Source organism: Haemorhous mexicanus, chromosome 11 (genome assembly GCF_027477595.1).
Source record: "Haemorhous mexicanus isolate bHaeMex1 chromosome 11, bHaeMex1.pri, whole genome shotgun sequence".
NCBI lineage: Eukaryota > Metazoa > Chordata > Aves > Passeriformes > Fringillidae > Haemorhous > Haemorhous mexicanus.
In genome coordinates, this window is record NC_082351.1 from 11,554,886 (window position 1) to 11,575,318 (window position 20,433).

The 20,433-nt window shown below is 36.8% G+C and overlaps 1 protein-coding gene across 1 annotated transcript in view; it reads right to left on the bottom strand.

The window, feature by feature from the left end:
• ERC2 (ELKS/RAB6-interacting/CAST family member 2) overlaps positions 1–20,433 on the bottom strand; it is a 398,530-nt gene that overhangs the window by 276,047 nt on the left and 102,050 nt on the right. Inside the window, exon 6 of the mRNA XM_059856421.1 lies at positions 14,497–14,664. Within this exon, the coding sequence (XP_059712404.1) occupies positions 14,497–14,664 (168 nt within the window). The remainder of the gene's footprint in view (positions 1–14,496; positions 14,665–20,433) is intronic.

The following is a 20,433-nucleotide window of genomic DNA, read 5'->3' on the forward strand; positions in this document are numbered from 1 at the left end:
ATTCTCTGAACAAAACAGCTTGACTCTTGGACTCTTCTAAGCAGGACTCACAATCTTGTGAGACATCCATTGAAAAGCTTTTCCTCTCATTATATATATTTACTGTGATGTAATTTAGAATGCAATAGGTATTTTCCAGATAGTAAATACAGAAATACAAAATAAACTAACACATAATCCCCTTTATGACAAGGGGAGGCAGACATTCATTCTTAAGCTAATGCTTCGTATAAAGTCTGTCTGTATAGAGGAGAGCCAGATTTTCAAGCTGGGTTGGTTGGGTACCTACATCTCACAGTATTTTATAAGTGACAAGCTGATTACTGAAATTTTTTTGAAGTCTAGCCCAATTTGCACACTGAGAGCACCTGACCACTAGTCAAAGTTAACCATGAAAAATACTACCCTTCTGCTGCTTGAAAACATCTGGTGATATTCTACCCATGGCCAGTTTTGTACTGTTTGGTGTATATCCCTATAAAATAGACTGCATTGGCTTACACAAAAATTTTTAAAGACTACTTTGCATGAAAAACTGCATATGCCAGTGAGAGAAGTACATCTGCTTGACTATACTGTAATGTAAATTCACATGGAGGAAAAAAAGAATGCTTTGGCATTCTTATATTTTTAATACAGATCACTGAAGTTGAACGTGATTTTTAGTGTGCATCTTGTCATTCCTACTATGTCTGTACCAACTGGGAAGACTTGGGGGCCTCTGTCCAGATTGAAAAGTTACAGCACATATCATATAAAAGTTCACAGATGGTGAGAAAAGAGAGGCAGCTGACAAGTTGTACAGACAAGTGTTGGGCAACAGGGAGCACTGCAAAGGAAAGCCACAAAAGAAATAGAGTAAGAATAGGCACCTCAAGAGGCTGCAGAAAGAGCAGACGCCAGTTCGACAGTAGCTGGGGAAGTTTTCCAGAGCAATGAACACAGAGAAATCAAAATGCTGGACAAGAACAGGGAGTACCAAAAGGTGTATGGTGTGTGCTATGCTTTACAATACAGAAAAAATAAAGGGAAATATATAATAGAAATATATAATAGAAAAGGAAAAACAACATAAGCTGGGAAATAGATGACCAGTGTGAGCTGAAAGCAGATTTCGTTTGGATATCCAAAGTATTGCAAGAAAAACACTAAAAAGCATATTACCTTACTTTTAATTTAAATTATTTCATTTTATAACATGTTATTAAAATAAATAGAGTTATTAAAGAGTAATATAGTCATTTTATATCCTTAGGAAAGTTATTAAGATAGGAAAACAGAGAGACATCCAGAAAAAAAGATTTCCATTACAGAAAAGAGCCATAACCTTGAGTTCTGAATAACAGGCAGAAACCTTACAAACTGCTTCATTTCAAAGTGAAAAGGTTGAGCAGGTTGTGATGTGGAAAAGCTTGAAGCCTGACTTAATCCCTAGAGAAAAAAAATGTTTTCATTCACTGTAACAATCTCCTTCAAATCCTGCTTGTGGGCAGTGGAACATACTGTAATACCCTAAGATCCTTTCCAGGACTGCCTATGTTACCCAGCAATGAAAAACCTATGATAATTGAATTTCCTTTCCCATTTGAAGGCTATCCAATCACTTAATAGATGACCTTGTCAATCTGATTTCATGCTACTCATTTTCTAAGATTTACACTGTCCAAAATAATTTATCCTCATTTGTGATATTTATACCTTCAGAATGTTAAAATAAAAAACTAAGCTCTACTGACTTTAGACAGATACCCAAACCAACAGGTTTTGACCATTCTTCTTGTCTGACACTTTGATATTTCCATCCTTCTTTTGACCACAAGATGTCTGAAATCACACATGGTTTTTCAGGTGGGATGACACAAAAGTCATTTAGAGAGCAGTTATCATCTTTTGCTCCACTACCCATTATTTCTGAAGACAGAATATTGGCAGTTCGCACTACCACATCCCATTTGAAATACTTTTCAAAACTGTATTAATCATTGCCTTCAGCCTCTTGGCATTAACACTCCAAATTTCCTTTTGTGCTAGTCATCATCTCCTTTTCTTCATCTGCATTCAAAGGTGGTTGGGGGGTTTTTTTCCCCCTAATTGAAACAGTGAAGAATATTTGCTAAATGAAAATGCTGAATAAAGTTATATATCAGATAAAAGTAATTATCACTCCAAATAAGTCTCTCTCATCTTAACTGCAGTTGTTTTTATTCTTTTTGATCACTCTTCAATCAACTCCAATTTTTTTTTTATTACTTAAAGTATTTTTTCACTTGTATTATTTTTTCCTATTCAATCCAGAATTATGATTTATAATAAAATATTTCAAATCTAGAAAGTCACTGCTCCACTGAAACACCATATACTTGATGTTAGCAATCCAGTTAAGGAATTGACACTAAATTTAAACTCCATCATAATTTGCAGTATCCCAGTTTTTCTTCCCTCTTTTTCATATTTTAGTTTATGCACATGTGCACTAGAATACTTTTAAAATATCTGTTTTCTTTTTACTAACACCACTGTATATTTCTATTGATGGCTTAAGGTTACCCTTTAAATCACCAGCCTGAGTGAAAGAAAAGAATACCTTTATTTCCTTTCCTGGAAAGTTTAAAGAGATATTTAACATGCTTTGTAAGGTTTGAATTTGAAACTCAATACATTTCCCATTTAAACAACTCCTGTAGTTTTGATTCCAATGCAAAGCTATAAAAGATATAAGAGTCTAGACAAAAGCAAAATAAATGCACATTCAAACATCATCACACTGTTCCAAAGGCAAAGGACAATGTAACTCAGATCACACACAATTCCAAAAATAGCAAATACCTAATCCCAACATGCTACAACTAATTCTGTCAGAAGATTTGGCCATTAATTACATTATAACCATAATTTCACATCTCCTTTTATGTACACTTTGACAACATCCCCTTCACACAGAACAGTGTGACAATATTAAACATATTTGGTACAAAGACTTCAAAAGTACAGACAGATAATTCACTCAACAGATCATTGAGTTTTACTTGATGGTTTCAGAGAAATCCCAGGATATTTTCACTAATTGAGAAACTTTCAGATAAGCATACTGCTCCTAATTTGGAACAATTAATTTCATAGAACTTATATCTGTAAATAACAGATATTTCACACCTGAAGGGAAAAACATTGCAAGTATGGTCCTTTAAAACTGCTCAATCCTATTTAGTCCTTAACTGGGGATCTCTTTCCACACTCTTACAAATTTTTTTGAGATTTCCTATAGTCTCTATTTTCCAGTTTTCTTATAAAATATTCTACTTAATAATATAGTAGATCATCAACAGAGGAAAAGTATTAAATGTTACACTACTTTATTCTCAAATTAAGGCAGAAAGGTTGAAAAGGGAGGAGGAATGCCTTAAAAACTGAAGATAATTTTAGATAAAAAAACCTACATTGAAAATAAAAATAATAGCCCTGTCCCCTCACTACTATAAATAATGGATGTAGGAATTTAATACAGCTATGTTTATTTCTACTATAAGAACACCCTGGCCGTTGAAATCGCATTTAAAACGTAATGGAGAATCCAGTTTCACATGGTATCATTTTATATGAGTTTCCTGAAGTACCAGTGGTAAAAAGCAGGAAAAAACCCCAGAGCAGCAAAGCTGAAATGGTTAGGCAGCAATTAATCAGAAATAATAATATTCTTCCAATTGGAAAGTTTCTCTTTAGCTCCTTGGTTACAGAAACCATCTATACTCATATGTAAGAGGCAGTGGAATACATTTACATGAAAGGAAAGCTTTTGCAGAAGGATAACAGATCCCTGCCCCCTGATTTATAGATGTCTTTTCTAAATCATTCTAAATTAACATATGGTCAATGTACATAGGTTTAGACCCATTAAGAGTTGAAGTCTTCAAAAGGTTCATCAAGAACTCAGATTCTTGTTACTATGAGATGTAATTTAATATTCTCACTATAGCTGCACCAAAGACAATGCACATATTGAGTTTCACCATTAGTTACTGCAGGCCAGGCACAGTCTTTAGACATATAAACTATCAAAGCACCACTAAACTTAAACTGAAATGTTAAACGCATCAACTTGCATGTCTTTAATCAACATCTGCTGAACAGTTTAGTTTCTCTATAGCAGCAAAGGTAAGTCAGCAATGCTTTTATGGAAATATCTGAATAGGAAGTAATCTGTAATCTGATATGGTTTTGTGTTTAAGATAGTTTGCTTTTGGTATGAAAAATGCCCTTTAAAAACTAAAATGATTGAATTTCCTTTATCTTGCATCACCTCAAAACCAGCAGGTTGATATGTGAAACTTAGCCTCACTCTAATACCTTCGACTACACAAAAATAAAGGAAAATTTTTAGAAATTACACCTATGACAGAAATACTTTTCTCTCTGAATCAGTTTTCATTAGGACTTAGATGCCTACAATTTGTTAATCAATTTAGCCATCCTTATCCATTTTGCTTCCTTCAGTTTTTTTTATTTATTGCAAAAGCTTTGATGAAAAGATCTATGAAGAACACTCACTGTCCCTTTTGCAATTACAGGAAAAACCCGAAGATGCATTTAAAAGTAACCTGCTGCTGCAATGTCAGTGACACTGACATACTATACCAAAATATGTCATTTTTTTCCTCTGATTTATGTTTCTTTGCTGGACAATGAGAAGTTTCAGCAGCTGTCAGATGCAGTTCTGTCCCACTGAGCTTCATGTTCACTCTGTAAGCCATGTGCCCCTCTGCATGAAGGGGTTTGACAGACACTGGATAAAACCCTCACAAAAGGGGTGAGTGAGGAGCTTGAAGTTAAGAACAAGGACTTGGAAGTCCTTTAGAGATGATGAATATATCAATGTATTACAGGCTGTATCAATATATTACACAGATTGACTACCTCTGTACTTCTGCAAGCAAAAGAATTATTACCAATCAATTTTTGTCAGGCTTTCTCTTCAAGAACATGCACATAATTTTATCTGTAAAATTCTCCAAAAAACTTGAGTATCACTTATCAACGAAGCTACAATAATCTGACAACAACTCCATTTTCAGTGTCTCCCATTCAGATGGCAGATACTACTGACAGTTTGGAATGAATGATGCTTCAAGTTCAACACTACAGAACAGTCAGAGACAGAAAAGAGCTGCCTGTCCATGGATGTATCTTCTCCCCCATCCCCCAAGGAGGGGATTTTTAAGGATTCATGGAAGGTATTGCAACCCAAAAATCTCAAGACAGAGGATGAATTATATTATATTACAGTTCATAAATGGACAGCGCACAGAAATCAGTAACAGTTAAAGTGAGCAAACAATGAGAACTGATGAACACAAAATGTCATGGAAGAAATTATTCTAAATCTAATTATTGTAATTCTAACACAAGACATGCTCCCAAGGACAGTTTACAGGAGTGACCTCTTTTGCAACTAAATTAACAAACACCTGTTTTCTCTTACTATATTCTGATTATATACTTTGAAGTTCTTCCCATTTGATCAGCTGTTTACTATCCTCCCAACATTCAAAGAATGTCAAAAGTCATGGATTTATATTAAATAAACATTCAAATCAAACTATTTATGGTTCCCATGACAGCCACAACAATATCTCAGACTTAACCATGAATGAAAAATTTCGGATAGGACACAGCAGGTACTTCACTCAAATTTAAATTATGCTTTAACACCCTCCCTATCCTGTCTGTCAAAAAGCTTTAAGATGAAAACTTGACAAATTCCTGTGAACTTTTAGCAGCTTCTCCCTCAAGATCAGCAGAAGGCTCTACAGAGTGGAATGTGCAGAGGTTCCCATGGTGTACAGTCACTTTGGCATGGGGTCAAGCACAGAGCAATAAAAGACTCTGTGCCTTTCTGGGGACATTAATGCAGATTTCTGCTGTCAAATTAAGGTATCTCTTAGGCAATAAATAGAGTGGGCCTGATTTTTCTCCCTGATAAGTAAGGGGGCTTGCTGGCATAATTACCTTTAGCAAATTTACTGCAGATTTATTCCTAAGTGAACGGTAAATAAGCCAAATATTTCTGTCATATATGAAAGATTACACAATGTTATGCCATTTTTATTTTTTACTTCCCCAGAATTGCTTTACTCCCTCCTCTTTGTTTCACTTTGATTTTAGCACTGTGCCTGGCAGGGCGTTAAAAATTGAAGTCAGGTGTGTTAGAAGGAAGTGAATTAGATTCAGATTCCATTCTAAAGTTGGACTTATTCTACTCATATTCAAACATACCACTGCTGATTCTCCCACCAAGAAATACATACTGCTTGGCAACAAGAAAATTATCAAAGCAATCTGACCAAATTGGCACCACTAGCTCCAGCCACATCTGGTAACAATAACATGAAGGGAGAAGTATGAAGATAACAATTCTCATTTATTGTTACCATTAAACTTATCTGCATGCATACTCTTGAGTCTTTGAACTTTGTGATTTCATAAAGCCAATAACAGCTCCACTCAAAGGTGAAGGGTGATGCTTCTCCAAATGTGATTAAATACCCAGGTTTGTGAGGTATTAGTCTCTAGTCCCAGAGTGCTCAGTCAGAGGAACAGCAATGGAATAGCACCAGGAAAGCACAACTGCCAACATCAAGGAGCTCTAGCAATGTGTAAATTAGGGTGGTTGATTCTATGCCAAGAGAAGAGCAGAGTTTTCATATACTACAAAAATGGTTAAACCCAACTGCTAATGCACAACCCTGCTTTTTATGCTTAGTAGGAAATGTTTCTTTTTCACTCCCAAATATAACAAACTTGTATATACATTAGGTAAAGCTGCAGATCAAGTGTTACTACTTACCCTAGCAAGTAGGTGAACAAGGGCAGTGGGATCTATTTATTTCAGGATTAGGCAAGGATGGTTTATCCTGATTAATAAATTACTCAGTCACTATACTGCTGAATACTTTGCAAATCAGACTATAAAAAATAAATCTCAGATGAAATCATACATAAAATGTACCATTTCTGAATCACTTCAGATTTAATACTGTCTTCTCATAAAACTGCATATAATCAACAAGCTGATTCATTTATTTTCCTAAGGAACATTTCATAAAATTATGATTGAGATGTGCCTATCCCTGTGAATCCCCCTCATCAATGTCTGTGTCAGTCACTGAAGGTGAGAAGCCACCCAACCTCCTTCCTCCCTGCCATAAATCACTCACCTGGAGCATAGACCTTGAAAGCTTCCAAGAAAAACATCAGCATGTAATAAGACATACAAGCCTTTTGGGCTTGTGCAATACTTTGTTCCACTCACTGCTTCTTGGGGGATCTGATTTTGTGTCATTTCAATGAGTTGTCAAAGATTCAGTGCTAAACTGCTGGCAGGTACAAAACCAGCTGAGTCTGTCATGTTGAGACAGTGGGGAAATAGCTAGGCTGCCACTCAAAGATGCAGTTCCAAGAGCAGGGAATTATATGAATACACCTTCAGTCAGCAGCTAAAACTTCTAAGTGAGTCATGACAGCAGGATACCTCCATGTAAAATTATTCTGTTACACTTATAAAACTTTCCCTTATAATTTTTAATTCAAATTAGTAGACTTCTATTACTTTTTTTTTTGGAGAGAAATTTCATTTCTTCCAAGAAAAATATTTTTCTCCTAAACAATTCTGATTTTCCCTGACTTTTTTCAGATATATAGATAGCCATCAATTTCCCTAAATAATTCTTTTATGGTCTACTGAACCTCCAAAATATGACAACCTCCCCTTCCCTTTTGTCCAGTCACACTACACATAACTGAGCTCTTTCACACTTCAAAAGAAATTTGCCCCAACTCTATTAAATAGAAAATACTACTCTTTACACAGCTTAAAATTCCCAGCATGTGAGTTGGCTGCTTTCTCAGCTTGAATAAAACTTAATATCATATTTAAAGATAACTTTGTTAATTAGTATTGACATTTCAGAGCTGAAGGGCAGCTTCCTTCCCCCCCAGCAGCCCTGGCATCACACCAGCAGTGTGAAACCCTTATGTAAGAGACTCATTAGGCTCAGTCCCACCTTGCAGATGACACACTGTGTGTGGGAGCACTTGTGTATGCTACGAACAACCTGAGGGTTCAACAATCCCATTCTCTTCATCATCTGAGGAATCCTCTCAAAACCAGCTAGCATAACTTGATCTACAATACCTTCTTATTGTAGTGCAGACAATTGCAGTCACTATTTCTTCTTACTTGAGAGTGTTGAGACTTACTTGAGGTTCACAATACACCTGATATTCAAAAATTACTATGTTTATAGAACTAGCATCACATAAAAGGTTTTAAATTTTTTAACTCATGAAACTCTATTTGAGGAATTCAGTGATTTTCTTCTACAGAGGTAAGTGCTTATTTTCAAAAAGGCCAGTAAGCAGAAGTGTGGAATCCATCTCTTCTCCTTTTGAAGTGCAGGCTTGCAAAAGAACGGCAGTAGCAAGCAGGTCATGGAGCATAGAGGAGGGGAGAAGAACAAAATTCTGGACTTCTAGTCTCAGTGGGTCCCAAATTCATTGGAAAGGACAATCCATTCAAGCAAAGGCTAGAAAAGTTTATAACAATCCTGAATTTCAATCTAAAAAGACCTAGACTCATAACTTTGTTTTAGACGGGATGAACATTCAGGTTGGCTTCACTAAGTGAATGTATATTGGGTCACATATTTCTAGTGATCATTTATAAACTGTAAAATCTTAGTAGCATAATGTGTTTCAAAGAATGGGAAACTAAGCCAAAGAAAAATGAAAATGATCCCTGCTTCTGATCTTAATGACATTGTTCTCAGTGGCCCTGTGTACAGGTTGAGAGCATCCCCAACAGTTGCTCTGGTTAGGCTTAAGGGGGATTTGTGGTTACCCAACAGCCCCTAAGTTGCATTTGATTGTGCAGAACCCTTGAGGACACATTTTTCTGATAATGTATTTGGATCAGTAACACCACCACCCTGGATGAGCAATTGACTACACTTATTTCAATTTCACTTTCAGATTGTTCTGAAAAGCATAGCATGATTTGGCAAAGCTATAAGCATTTGTAGCCAACAAAGTACAATTTTCTAATATCCAGTGAACACTGTACTCTTAAAATGGACATATATGATTAAAGATTCAATTCTTAAATAATACAAAAGTTAATAGTCACCATAGCAGTTTTGTAACATCAAAACTTTTATGCTACACCAGAAAGACTTCCTAATTTTATTTTTTTCAACACCCAATTCGTTGGTCAGAATATTGCTCTATTTTGCAGAACAACTCATGCAGAATTTATCATCTGACTCCAGAAATACAATAGATCTGATTTGTGATTGCAAAACGCCAGCTCACATAACAAGCTATTTACAGTGCTCTGATAGAATTTGACACAGTCAATAAAAAATGTCCTTTGTCATGACCTGACCCCTTCCTGGGAATATGAAAACGTGCTCCCAGCTGATTAAACCATGAAAAAAAAAATTCCAGAGGCATCTTCTATCAACAACGGGCTTGCTTGTTCTACTTGTAGCCTGCATCAAGCAATAATACTGGTGCAAATTTCTCAGCCCAAGAGTAGGACTTCTTTGTTTACACTAATCACTCCTAACCTGACCACTTGTACATTTCCTCTCTTTTAGAAGACAGCCAACAGCTATGCATCCAATTAACTGTGCAACACAATTTAACACAAACTGGGCAATATCACCTAAAGTGCATAGTCCAGCCACTCCAGGTACAGATTGCAATTATTACATGAGAACCAAGACTTTATGACATTTCCTACAAATGCTAATTAGCTGGTAGGTTAAGGCCCTTAGTCATGTAGCACTTCATCAATCACAAAGATTAAACTATTAAAGATGGAAACTGTAACATTTTACATGAAAAGTTATGTAGCAAGTCAAGGCAGAGTATTATATTAGTCCCCTTCAGCTGGAGTTCTTTTATGATAGTCCCCACAAAAGAATTTCCACAAACTGTTGTCCTAATATGATCCAGGTCTACATCCTGTACACTGCTCTTGTCTCAACAGCTACTGTTTTCATCACTGAGACTCCTACTTCAGAGTACATAACTGGAGTTTTTAAGTATCTGTAGATTCCTAGAGGACAAAACACTCCACTTCTACCTACTGTACCAAAAGTGAAATTTGGGAGCAGAGGGACGTCATCCAGCTCAGCACTTCTGCCCTCCAGCCTACAACTTGGCCACATTCATAGAACTGGAATGCTCTGGTAAGAAATACATAAAGATTTCTGAGGCTTGCCCCTCTGCATGCTAAACTGACAGATATGAGGTGTAAGACTAGCTTTGCCAGGTTAAACAAGGCTATTAAAACAGCATACCCAACTTTACTGGCACTGAAATGGAACAGTGGTGCCAAAGGTTCTAAAAGAAAGAAATATTAAGTAATATTGCACCTCTGACATTGACACAAGTTTATTATTACTCCATGCCAATCTACCTTGATCCAAATCCTCTAAACACATGCTGCTCCAGTGCTGGGCCTCCCTTAAGCCTGCAAATTGTACTCAACAGTGCAGCAGTTTTTCAATTTGGTCAAAAATTACACCCAAATATCTGCACAAAAGGACAATGGACCATCAGATCTTTATCTAGCCCATCAATTTTTCTGCATCTTGTAACCCTGTGTTCATTTCTATGGCTTCCCATGGGTTTGATTCCTCCCCACCTTTGGTAGGGAGAGCTCAATAGAACCTGTCCTTCCCTCCCAGTGTGAGAGCTATCCAGAAAAGAGAAGGAACTGCTCCACTTTCCAGAGGGAGTTTCTCAGGGTTTGGTTTTTTCTCCTTTGTAATTTTTTTTCCATTCAGCAGATAATGTATATAAGAAAAGGAATACAGGTTAGAAATTGCTTATTTTCAAGTTACTATTCATATTCTTCCTACTCACTTTCAGGTTATTACTGACAGAAATATTTTTAGGCACTATACACAAATTCTTCCTTCTTCAGTTACTTGAATACAACCATTAAAACAAATGTTATTTTAGGCTGAGTGAGGTACTTCAGGCTGAGTGGAGAGAGATGTAGCCATCTATCTTGCATCAACAACTGAAGGCAGGAACACAACTGGTTATTCACAAGTCTCATATCAAAAGTAAACAAAAATACAAGGGTATAAAACATGGTCCTGAGTAGAAAGAAGAAAATGAGGCAAGCATTAAAATATTACAGTCAGAAGAATTTGATGTCCAGACAGAATCTGCAAAAAAAGAAAAAAACTAGAAGCACTTCCTTCATTTTTAGAAGGGCTTTCAGGAGAGTGAGCAGAATCAGAGCAGTCCTGGACAAGGGAGGGTAAACACAGGGCAATCCACTGTGAGACCCAGGCATTGTTCCATCTCCTGAGCGTCATTGAAACAGCCCATCCTCCTTTCCACTCCCTGAATTCTCCACATGTATGTGCACAAGGAAAACAAGTTTCTAAATGCTCAACACAGACATGTCTGGCTGCCATCCCAAAGTGAAATCAATACTGGAAGATATGACCAAAAATTCAGATGATGAGCAAAAACTGGAGGAAAGCAAAAGTCACATGCAATCCAGAAAGGAGTAAAATATAAAGTTATAATTAGATTAAAATAAAGGATAAAATTACTGTAATTAGGACAGATTAAATACTTTTCTATCAAAATTTATTCTTAGTTATGCTTGCAATTGGAAAGGCATATTGTCAAAACAAGAAAGAAAACAGGTATATTGGACCATCTTTTTCTTAAAGCACAGCATCCATTACTACACTCTCTGAAAACTGCTGAAAGGGGCCTGTTCAAAAATACTGCAATAACAAATTTATTATAGGCTAGGAATTAGTACTATACATAGTCCAACACACTTCTGAAATAACACATGACCAATCTGCCTGTGCCCCAAAAGGAGCTGTGCCCCCTTTGCCAGAACATGTGGACTGTCCAAGGTATGAATGCCCTGGGACACAACTTCACCTGCTCAGGGTAAAGTTATCTACAACTGAAAGGCACTAGTGCTAGGAAAACTTCTTGGGGGAAAAAAAAAAAAAAAAAAAAAATTAAAAAAAAAAAAAAGACCCAGAACACCTTGCCTTCTGCATGCAAGTATTGTGACCCAGATGAGACTTCCTCTGCTGCCAAGGACACTGGAATGCTCAAGGGCCCTAAGCATGAGAAGTCATGATCTAATAAGTACTGCCAAAATGAAGTTGAACATTTGGCTTAATCAGACAAGGAGATTGTTTTGTTCTGGTTATTTTTTTTTCCAGGTGAATGTAAAAGCCTGAATTTGCATTGGTGACATACAGCATTTTCTACTTCAGAATTGTACACCAAGCAAATGAAAAATAAACCCTGAAAGCATCATTTAAAGCATCATGCTCTAGATTTACTCAAATGAGCAGTGAGCAGAGTAGAACAGTATTTCAATCAAATATCTCTTTAGTCAAATGATGTGTGAGTGAATATTGGAAGAGAAACACAAGCAAAATAAAGATCCAAATCTGAAAATGTGACCTAAGGGTAATTCCAAATACAACATTCTTCTATAAATAAAATAATGGTATTATGACAATCTGGCATTAGTATTCTTCAGCATGCTAACATCTACACATTAGAGGGATGTTGTTATAAGGAATGCTTCAGAGAAGAAAATCTACCCATAACTTTTGTGCTGTAAACGTAATACTTTTTGATTTTTTTTTAAAATAATAATCAAAATTCATCCTTCTCTAAGTGAACCCAGTATTCAGCCTACAGCAGAAAAACTAAACTTCACAAGTCCCCTGATGAAAGGAAATAAAAACCTCCAAGACAGAAAATGCTAGTGGAAGTGCTACTTCCAGTTTTAAAAAGATCAGTTCAGTACTTGCTCCAATTTTCCACCCAGCTGTTAGCAGGATTTATCTCTTTGAATAGTCAGGCTCATGAGGCTATGGCATATTTTATTCCATGGTCTAGTGAGGAGAGAGAGTGCAGTTTGAGAATGATTATGTCCATTAAGAAGCAAGTGCAAAAGAGGCAAGGCCATCTGCACACCCTAAAAAAATGGCCGTGATTTCTTAAAAACCAGAAAAGTGTTATGCTGCATATTTCTGAGGACAAAGCCACGACAGATAGTGCTGATAGCTCTGTGATAGTTACTCATCACAACTTTTTCATCACTGAATACACATTCCTCTTACTGAACCATTTCCTGAAGATATAAGTACAAGAGAAACTGTGAATTGTTGGTTTGTTCAGGGTTTAGGGCTTTTTAGAATGCAAACAATAAGAAAATATGAATTCTGTTCTTCAGAATCCTCAAGAAATGTCCAAAACTAGTTGTTATTCATCATAAAAGCCCTGAAGTTTGCTTTCTTTTACGTGATCAGCGCTGCTAACAAGGCAAATATTCAGAAATAGGATTAAAGTAGATGAGTACTTATATTCCAGCTTTGATAAGCCTTACTTCCCAGGCCTGAAAAAGCAGCCCTCTCAGCTTCTGGAAAATAAGAACTTGGCTTTTTAAATTCAGTACTTAAGCAACTGCAGACAGAAACAGAACTAGACCATGTGAACCTTGTATGAATCCTGGAGGAAAACCACAGTAACACGAACTACCTACATAATAATAGAGTAAGGAGGAGTAGACATTCTTTGAGTGGTTGTAAAAGGAGGGGAGGAGAGTAAAATATAGGTGAAGCCAGAAAGCTTTCTTCTATTTCTCTGTATGCTCACAAGTGCATCTCTATATGGTAAGCAGTGACATACAGGACACAAACAGTAAACACCTGGTAGCATAAATATTTTTGTGAGTGTGAGAAAAAGAATATGGAAATGAACTCTCTACTGCTGTATGCAGAACCCTTGTAGAGCTGCCTCTACAGGAAATTCCCTCCCCACTCCCCCAGGTGAAAACTGTAATGATTGAATTCAACTTCCAAGGAAAGCAAATGCAGTTAGTTAAATCTGTGGAAAATTAGAAATAAGATGATTTGGCTGTTTGGAAGAAGCCTCCTTTCTTAATGTCTTTAGACCATAAGGAAAGCAGGTAACTGACTTAATTTAGGTTCCTTCTCCACTCCCCTCCTCTGCCCAGAAAAGAAAGTTCTTCAAGCTAAAAACACAGAATTCTGATTCTTTAGCAGGCAAATTCATTTTATTTACATTATTTGGAAAGAGTAGTAATCAGTGCTCATAAGGATACTGGAATCCCTTATGTTGAGGGATAAGAAGTTTTATCAAGATTTTTAGTACTTTCCTTTAACACCAATAATTATTTTATGACAACTGCAGCATCTAATATTTTTCTGATATAATATATATGATATAATACTATAAAAAATGTACCCACAGATAAAAGCAAGACATTTTCTATTAGAAAATTTTACTACTACAGACTCTCAGCATCTTTTTTAATATATTTATAGCAATACACTTTAAGAAACAGGAGTATTTCCTTTAAATGTGCCTCAAAAGTTGTACAACATATCCTTTCATCAGTCATCTTACCTTTTTCTGAAGGACATTAATTTTTCTTTCTTTTACTTCCAACATGTCTTTCATATCTCGAATTTCTCCAGCAAGGGTTCCCTTCTCTTCTGTGAGGTCTTGAAGTTGTTTTGTTTTTTTATTCAGAAAGGTTTCTTTTTCTTCTAACCGTAACCGCAAGGCATCAACCTACAGTAAGTAAATCAAACATATTTAGGGTTCAGTACAGATCAATAGCATATTTTTTTCTAATACTCTTTTATTCACACTTAAGAAATGTTTTATTTCTCTTCAATGTAATTTTCCAGACTGAACTCTAAGACATTGTTTTACTTGTTACACTTTTCTCCAGTGTTTATTTCAAAAGTCTCTTACCAAACTGGTCTGACTACTTCTCTGCAGTAATCACAAATCCCCATCAAACAAAATAAGGGATACTCAAGGATTTTCCTAAGCAAAACACTCTGCATAGAGCACTGGTGGGTTTTTTTCTATATACTAAAAAGAAGAAAAAAACAAAACCCAAAAGTGTCAGGAAGATGGTGGAGGCACAACCAACACCAAAGAAGCTTTCAAGCATCTGCAGCTCTTTATTGCTCAACAGCCCAACCTTTTATCCCCTCCTGTTGATGCATTGCACCTGTGTGCCCTCTGCTCCCTTGGGTGGTTGGTCAGTGCCCCTGGGCACTCCATGGCTCATTGCTGTCAGTGCTACTCACCTGCTGCTCACAGCTGTGCCCACTGGGGATGAGGCTGGGCCAGCCCCACTCCCAATTACCACAAACCATGTATCTACAACACAAAGGAATTCCAACAGCCCAGAATGTGTAAGAACCCTTGATTTTCTCATTTCTTGGTGTGCGAATATTCAAGCATGCAAATTTGTTATTCTCTTATTGCAATTCAAACAGTAATAAAATAGCAGACATCTCAATTCATTAAAGAAAAAGAATATGTTTGGCTTTAACCATCATTACTACAAGAATCACACTGGCTGTGTATTGGTGCCTTCAGCAACACTTCCACTGTTTACATATTCTGGTTCAGAAAAGCAGCTAAAACTAATTGCTGAGCAGCTCTCAGCATAAAATACTGGGGGGTGGGGAATATTTGGGAGAAAAGAACAGATTTCCTCATATATGAAATTTTTGAAAATCAAGACTTTGTTTCACTGTGCGTTTCATACTATTGAAAGCTGATTTGCAAACAGAGTAATACAAGAAAATGCATACCCACAAAATTCAGTCAGTGCTAATAAACATGATGGAAAGTAGAGAACTAAAATAAAAGGAGTGCAATCATTTATTGTTACAGAGACAGGTTTCCTTGAACAGAGGCTTTTTCTGCACCTCTGAACCATGAGGTGTTCACATGAAGTGGACTCACAGGCTTTCTTTGGCTGCAAGGCTCACCACTGAGAAGTCAAGGTTTGGATTGAAAATATATGATGTGGCAATTTAGAATAATTCTCCATCTACAAGACAACTGCAGGCAGTCAGGCAAGTGAGAAATATTAGATTCACTAATCCAAATTTCAAACAGACAAATTTTAGAAAATAAAGAACAAGAGTTTAAAGTCTGTATTTCCTAGAAATGCATAAGGTTAATTCATAATAAAAAGCTAGATGGAAGAAACTGAAAGGACATAAATGGAGGCTCAGCATTTTTAGTTCTGCAGATGGAACATCAGAAGGGGTCTCCTCTATTAAGCAATTTGTTCTCTAGTTAATCAGAATACTATCAAAGTGCAAAACAATCATCAAATCTATATTTATGTATATTCTGAGTTTTGTAACACTAAATTTATTCAAAGGAAAAGTATTTTCAATGCCACTTTAAAACTTGGTTTGGGACCAATTTAGATGATCTATTGGATCTCAAAATGCATGTTCTTCCTGCTTTTAAAATGGCTCATTGCTTTTCTATACACTGGAAAAAAGATTTATATTCCACTAGATTTATTTAATTTTTAAGACTTTTTTACAATATTACAGTAACAGGATCTCTCAGTTTGTAAGCAGCATGCAGTAAGGGATTCAAAGATGACTTTTTCAATAAAAAAACAAGAAATAATAGTAGCAGCAAGCTTTCAGACCTCTTTTTATAAACATAAAAGACCTCATCTGAATCTCATTACCACATCTTCTTTATACTTAATCACTTCTTTGCTTCACGGCTGAAAGCAATCCCTGAAGTCAAATCACAGAAATCTCTGCTGGGCCTTCCAGCTGCAGCTGAGGAGCTCGTCAGGACCTTGGAGCACTGGGAAAACACAGGTCTGATGCAGCTTGTCCTGCTTGGCTGAACCCAGCAGTGTCTCAGACAATAATCTTTTCTGCTCTCTCCATCCAGTCCCCACTCCAAGGGCCAAGGAGACATTTCTCACTCTTCTTCACAAATTTCTTCCCACACACCTTGTCAGCATGGCTCTCTAGATTCAACTGAGGAATGGGGGGGATTTTAGGCAACAAAACTTAGGAGCACAAGGAAGGTGGAGAGGATGAGCAAATGGCTCTGAATGCCCAGTGACAACCTGTGTGGAAAACAGCAGCAGAGCTCCTGCCCACTCCAGCTTCTCAGACTCAAATCCTGCTTCAGCTTCAGATACAGTCTTTAAAGCATAACCAAAGTGTAGCTTCAATTGCACTGAGAAACAGCCAAAGAGTCTCAATCCTTTCAACCCCAATTCACACAAGGACAGTGCTAGAGTTGGGAAGGAAAGAGCACAGTATGCCCACCACAGCATTGGGTGGCAGAAAAAAATCTGCCTAATACATATCTAGTTTCTTACATCTTCTCATCTTGAGGCTGATACAGCAGAGAACTTTAATTCAAAAATTCACCTGTAGAATGAAGTATTTTGATGGAATAAGTACATCATCCCCAAACTACCATTCACAGCAGGGAGCCATTCTGAAAGCAAAGGCAGAACTCTGACTAGTGCCAGCCTGGCAGAGGGAATAGACAACTCATACTGTGTGTGGTCTTGGTTGTGCAGATCGATTTTCTATTGACAGGAGCGCCAAGTGGAGGTTTAGGAGAACATCAGTTATGTCAGTCATCTTCTCCTTCCCTAAAGTTGTCTTTCTGCCTCTAGTAATCATGAATCAAGACTTTTACATTTCACACAATAGCAAACAAAACTACCTCAGCCTGAACTGCAGGTGACCTTTCACTATCTGTTCAGCACCAAGCATGTATGACATCATCTCATAAGTCAAATAAGAACCTCCAGATGGCAGAAAACCAAAATGCTGTTAAATCAGGTCCTCATCTTGTGGACAACCAGAAGCAAAATATACTACTTCATTTTTGGCAGGGTGAATTTGCCAATGTAAGAAATTGTCTCTTCCCTGAAAATGGTACTGTGAAATCACATCTCCCAAAACTAACACAACAATGAAGTACTCTAGATGGAGCATGCCAGGACACCATGAGGAATGTCTGCCATTTTGTTACTATCTCTTTTCCATCTAAAGCATTTTAAATATGACTTGAAAGGAAATTAAATTCGGGTCATTTTACAGCAACAGATATATATATATTTATATTTTAAAAGATAAGGATTTCTCGTACACAAAACCTCTCTCGTTGGCTTTTCACTCAACACCATCTAATTTTAAGAGTACTTCACTTATTTTTTCCAAGCTCTTGCAGTATATTTACTAGTAAAACTTGGCAGTCTGAAGAATACCATATTTTCAAGAAAAATAAAGCAAAACCAGATCTGATAGCTAACACATTAAGTATTTCAAAGACCTCTCTCCAAGTAAATTACTTTTTAATTTTGTCTAACTTCTTTTTCCTCAGCAGCTACTTATTTCTACTATTTAATACAATAAACGCTGTCACTTGCTCTGGAAATATACAACACACTGTAAAAACTTTAGAATTGGGTTATACTTTTGGAAAAAAGAGTTCATGTAAGTGGCAAAAATTGCCAAATTCAAAGTCAAACTTTATTAATCTTCATGTCATCACCCGCCACTCATGACCAGCTTCAGTAGTGATGCCTACTCCTTGAAGTTCCTTACTGTTAACTGTTTGACTTAGATGCCATATTACATATATCATTTATGGAAGTGGTTTAGTGCTAAGGAGCTCCATGGGGAAGTAAAACATGAAGCAGCACTACTGTGTTTCACTGTGAAGAATTATTTACTTTACCATCATAAATAGATACATTTAAAGCAAATATTTGACTGTATTTTTTTAAACTAAACCTGAAGGTCCTGCTGAAGTCCTAAGTGTGCTGTAGTACTACAGCTGGGGTAATGAGAAAAAACTGCAACCTAGTGTGAATCCCCTCCTGAGCCAGCCCTGTTCCTGCACACACTGCAGCCAATATTCACCACTGTGCCCAAGCCCCCCTCTGCACCATCCTTCTCCTCCTTCCTTATCATCACTACAGACTCCACAGCCCTGTAGACACTTTCTGGGCTATTATTTGCTCTTTGAGTATATTATGCAGCCATCTTTTGAGGAAAATCTTCAGTTAACAAAAAAACCCCAAATTTCTATTAAAGATCTTAGTGCCTGTGTTTATGCACCCACATATATCTTGGGGAATTTCTAAGCTGTTACTATGAAAACCAATTTAAACCAAGAATAAAAGAGCTGTCACTCTGATTTTCCATACAGAACTACTGAATTATTAGTACAGACAGCATACTCTCAAATGGGTCCTTTTGCAAATATGAGAACTGAACTTCAAGTATAGAAAGGATATCATGTGTCCCAATTGTACCCTCCAGAGCCATTAAAAAAAAGCCCAAAAAAACCCGATTCTAAAATAAGAAAATATAATGAAAACTACCTCCCCATCATATTTGTCCCTCATTTTTTAGTCTGATGTGATAAAGATTATCTTTTTCAAAGCAACAGCTGTACCTGGCAAGCCATACATTCATTTCTATCAAAAACATCTGATGTATGTAAAATTCAAGGCAGAAAAGGCAGAATATTTTGAAGCTGCAGACACCTGAATTTTGTACAGTTAATATCCTTTACAGTCTGTTCCAAATTGAAACTCTAGTGAGCTTGCTAGCTTTTTCATTTCACAGAAGAAAATTCCACTTTCAGGCATTATCTCAAACAACATTCTCACCCCTCTACTGCTCTAAGTTGCTCCAGTTCACATTTTAATTCAGCTGATAGTTTATAGGCTTTATATTCTTTAAAGCATAATCTAGTTTACTGTTTTATTTCTGGGACTTGAGTATTTAAGAACTGACCCAAGGGGAGGTGTTTAAAGCAGGTGAGTACTTTGTAGTCCAGGGAAACAGACAGTGAGCAACAGGGGATGTTTTGCAAACACAGACCTGTGATGGCTGTTCCCATCAGGAGAACAAACTCCTGCCATTTCCCTGACAGACTCCCTGTCACAAGCTCCTTCAGTACAAAGGCAGGAGAAGCACCCAGTGCTGGAACACCTCAAAATCACTTTACTCAATCCTTGAAGATAACACCAACATTTTCATAAACTTCTCAGCCTCCATTCTCAACAGCTTTGGCAGCTCTACTAGTCAATCTTTATTTTTCTTACATTCTTCTTATCCACCAGTCCAGACGATGCTGCTCTTTAAAAGAGAAAATTGGTAAACTGATGGGTCAAACTAAACCAGGAAAGGTTTCAGCTGAACCAGAGATTGTAAACAACACATTGATGGTTCCTTCAGGCAGTAGGAAGCTTGTCCTTGTGGAATATCATATGCCACAAGGAATTCTGACCCGTGCACCTTATCAATACAGCCAACTGCCTACCAGCTGGTTTACTCTAATTTATGTCCTGCTTACTCTTACAACTAAAATTAAGTGCTTTAAAGCAACTAGTCCAAAGTTCAGAATTTAATACTCAGTTTAGTTCCAGCAAATTTTGGAAAACACATGGGAACTGTAACTCATGTGCTAATACTTACAGTTTTTGTTAATAAAACTTCCAGCACTAACCTTACCTCA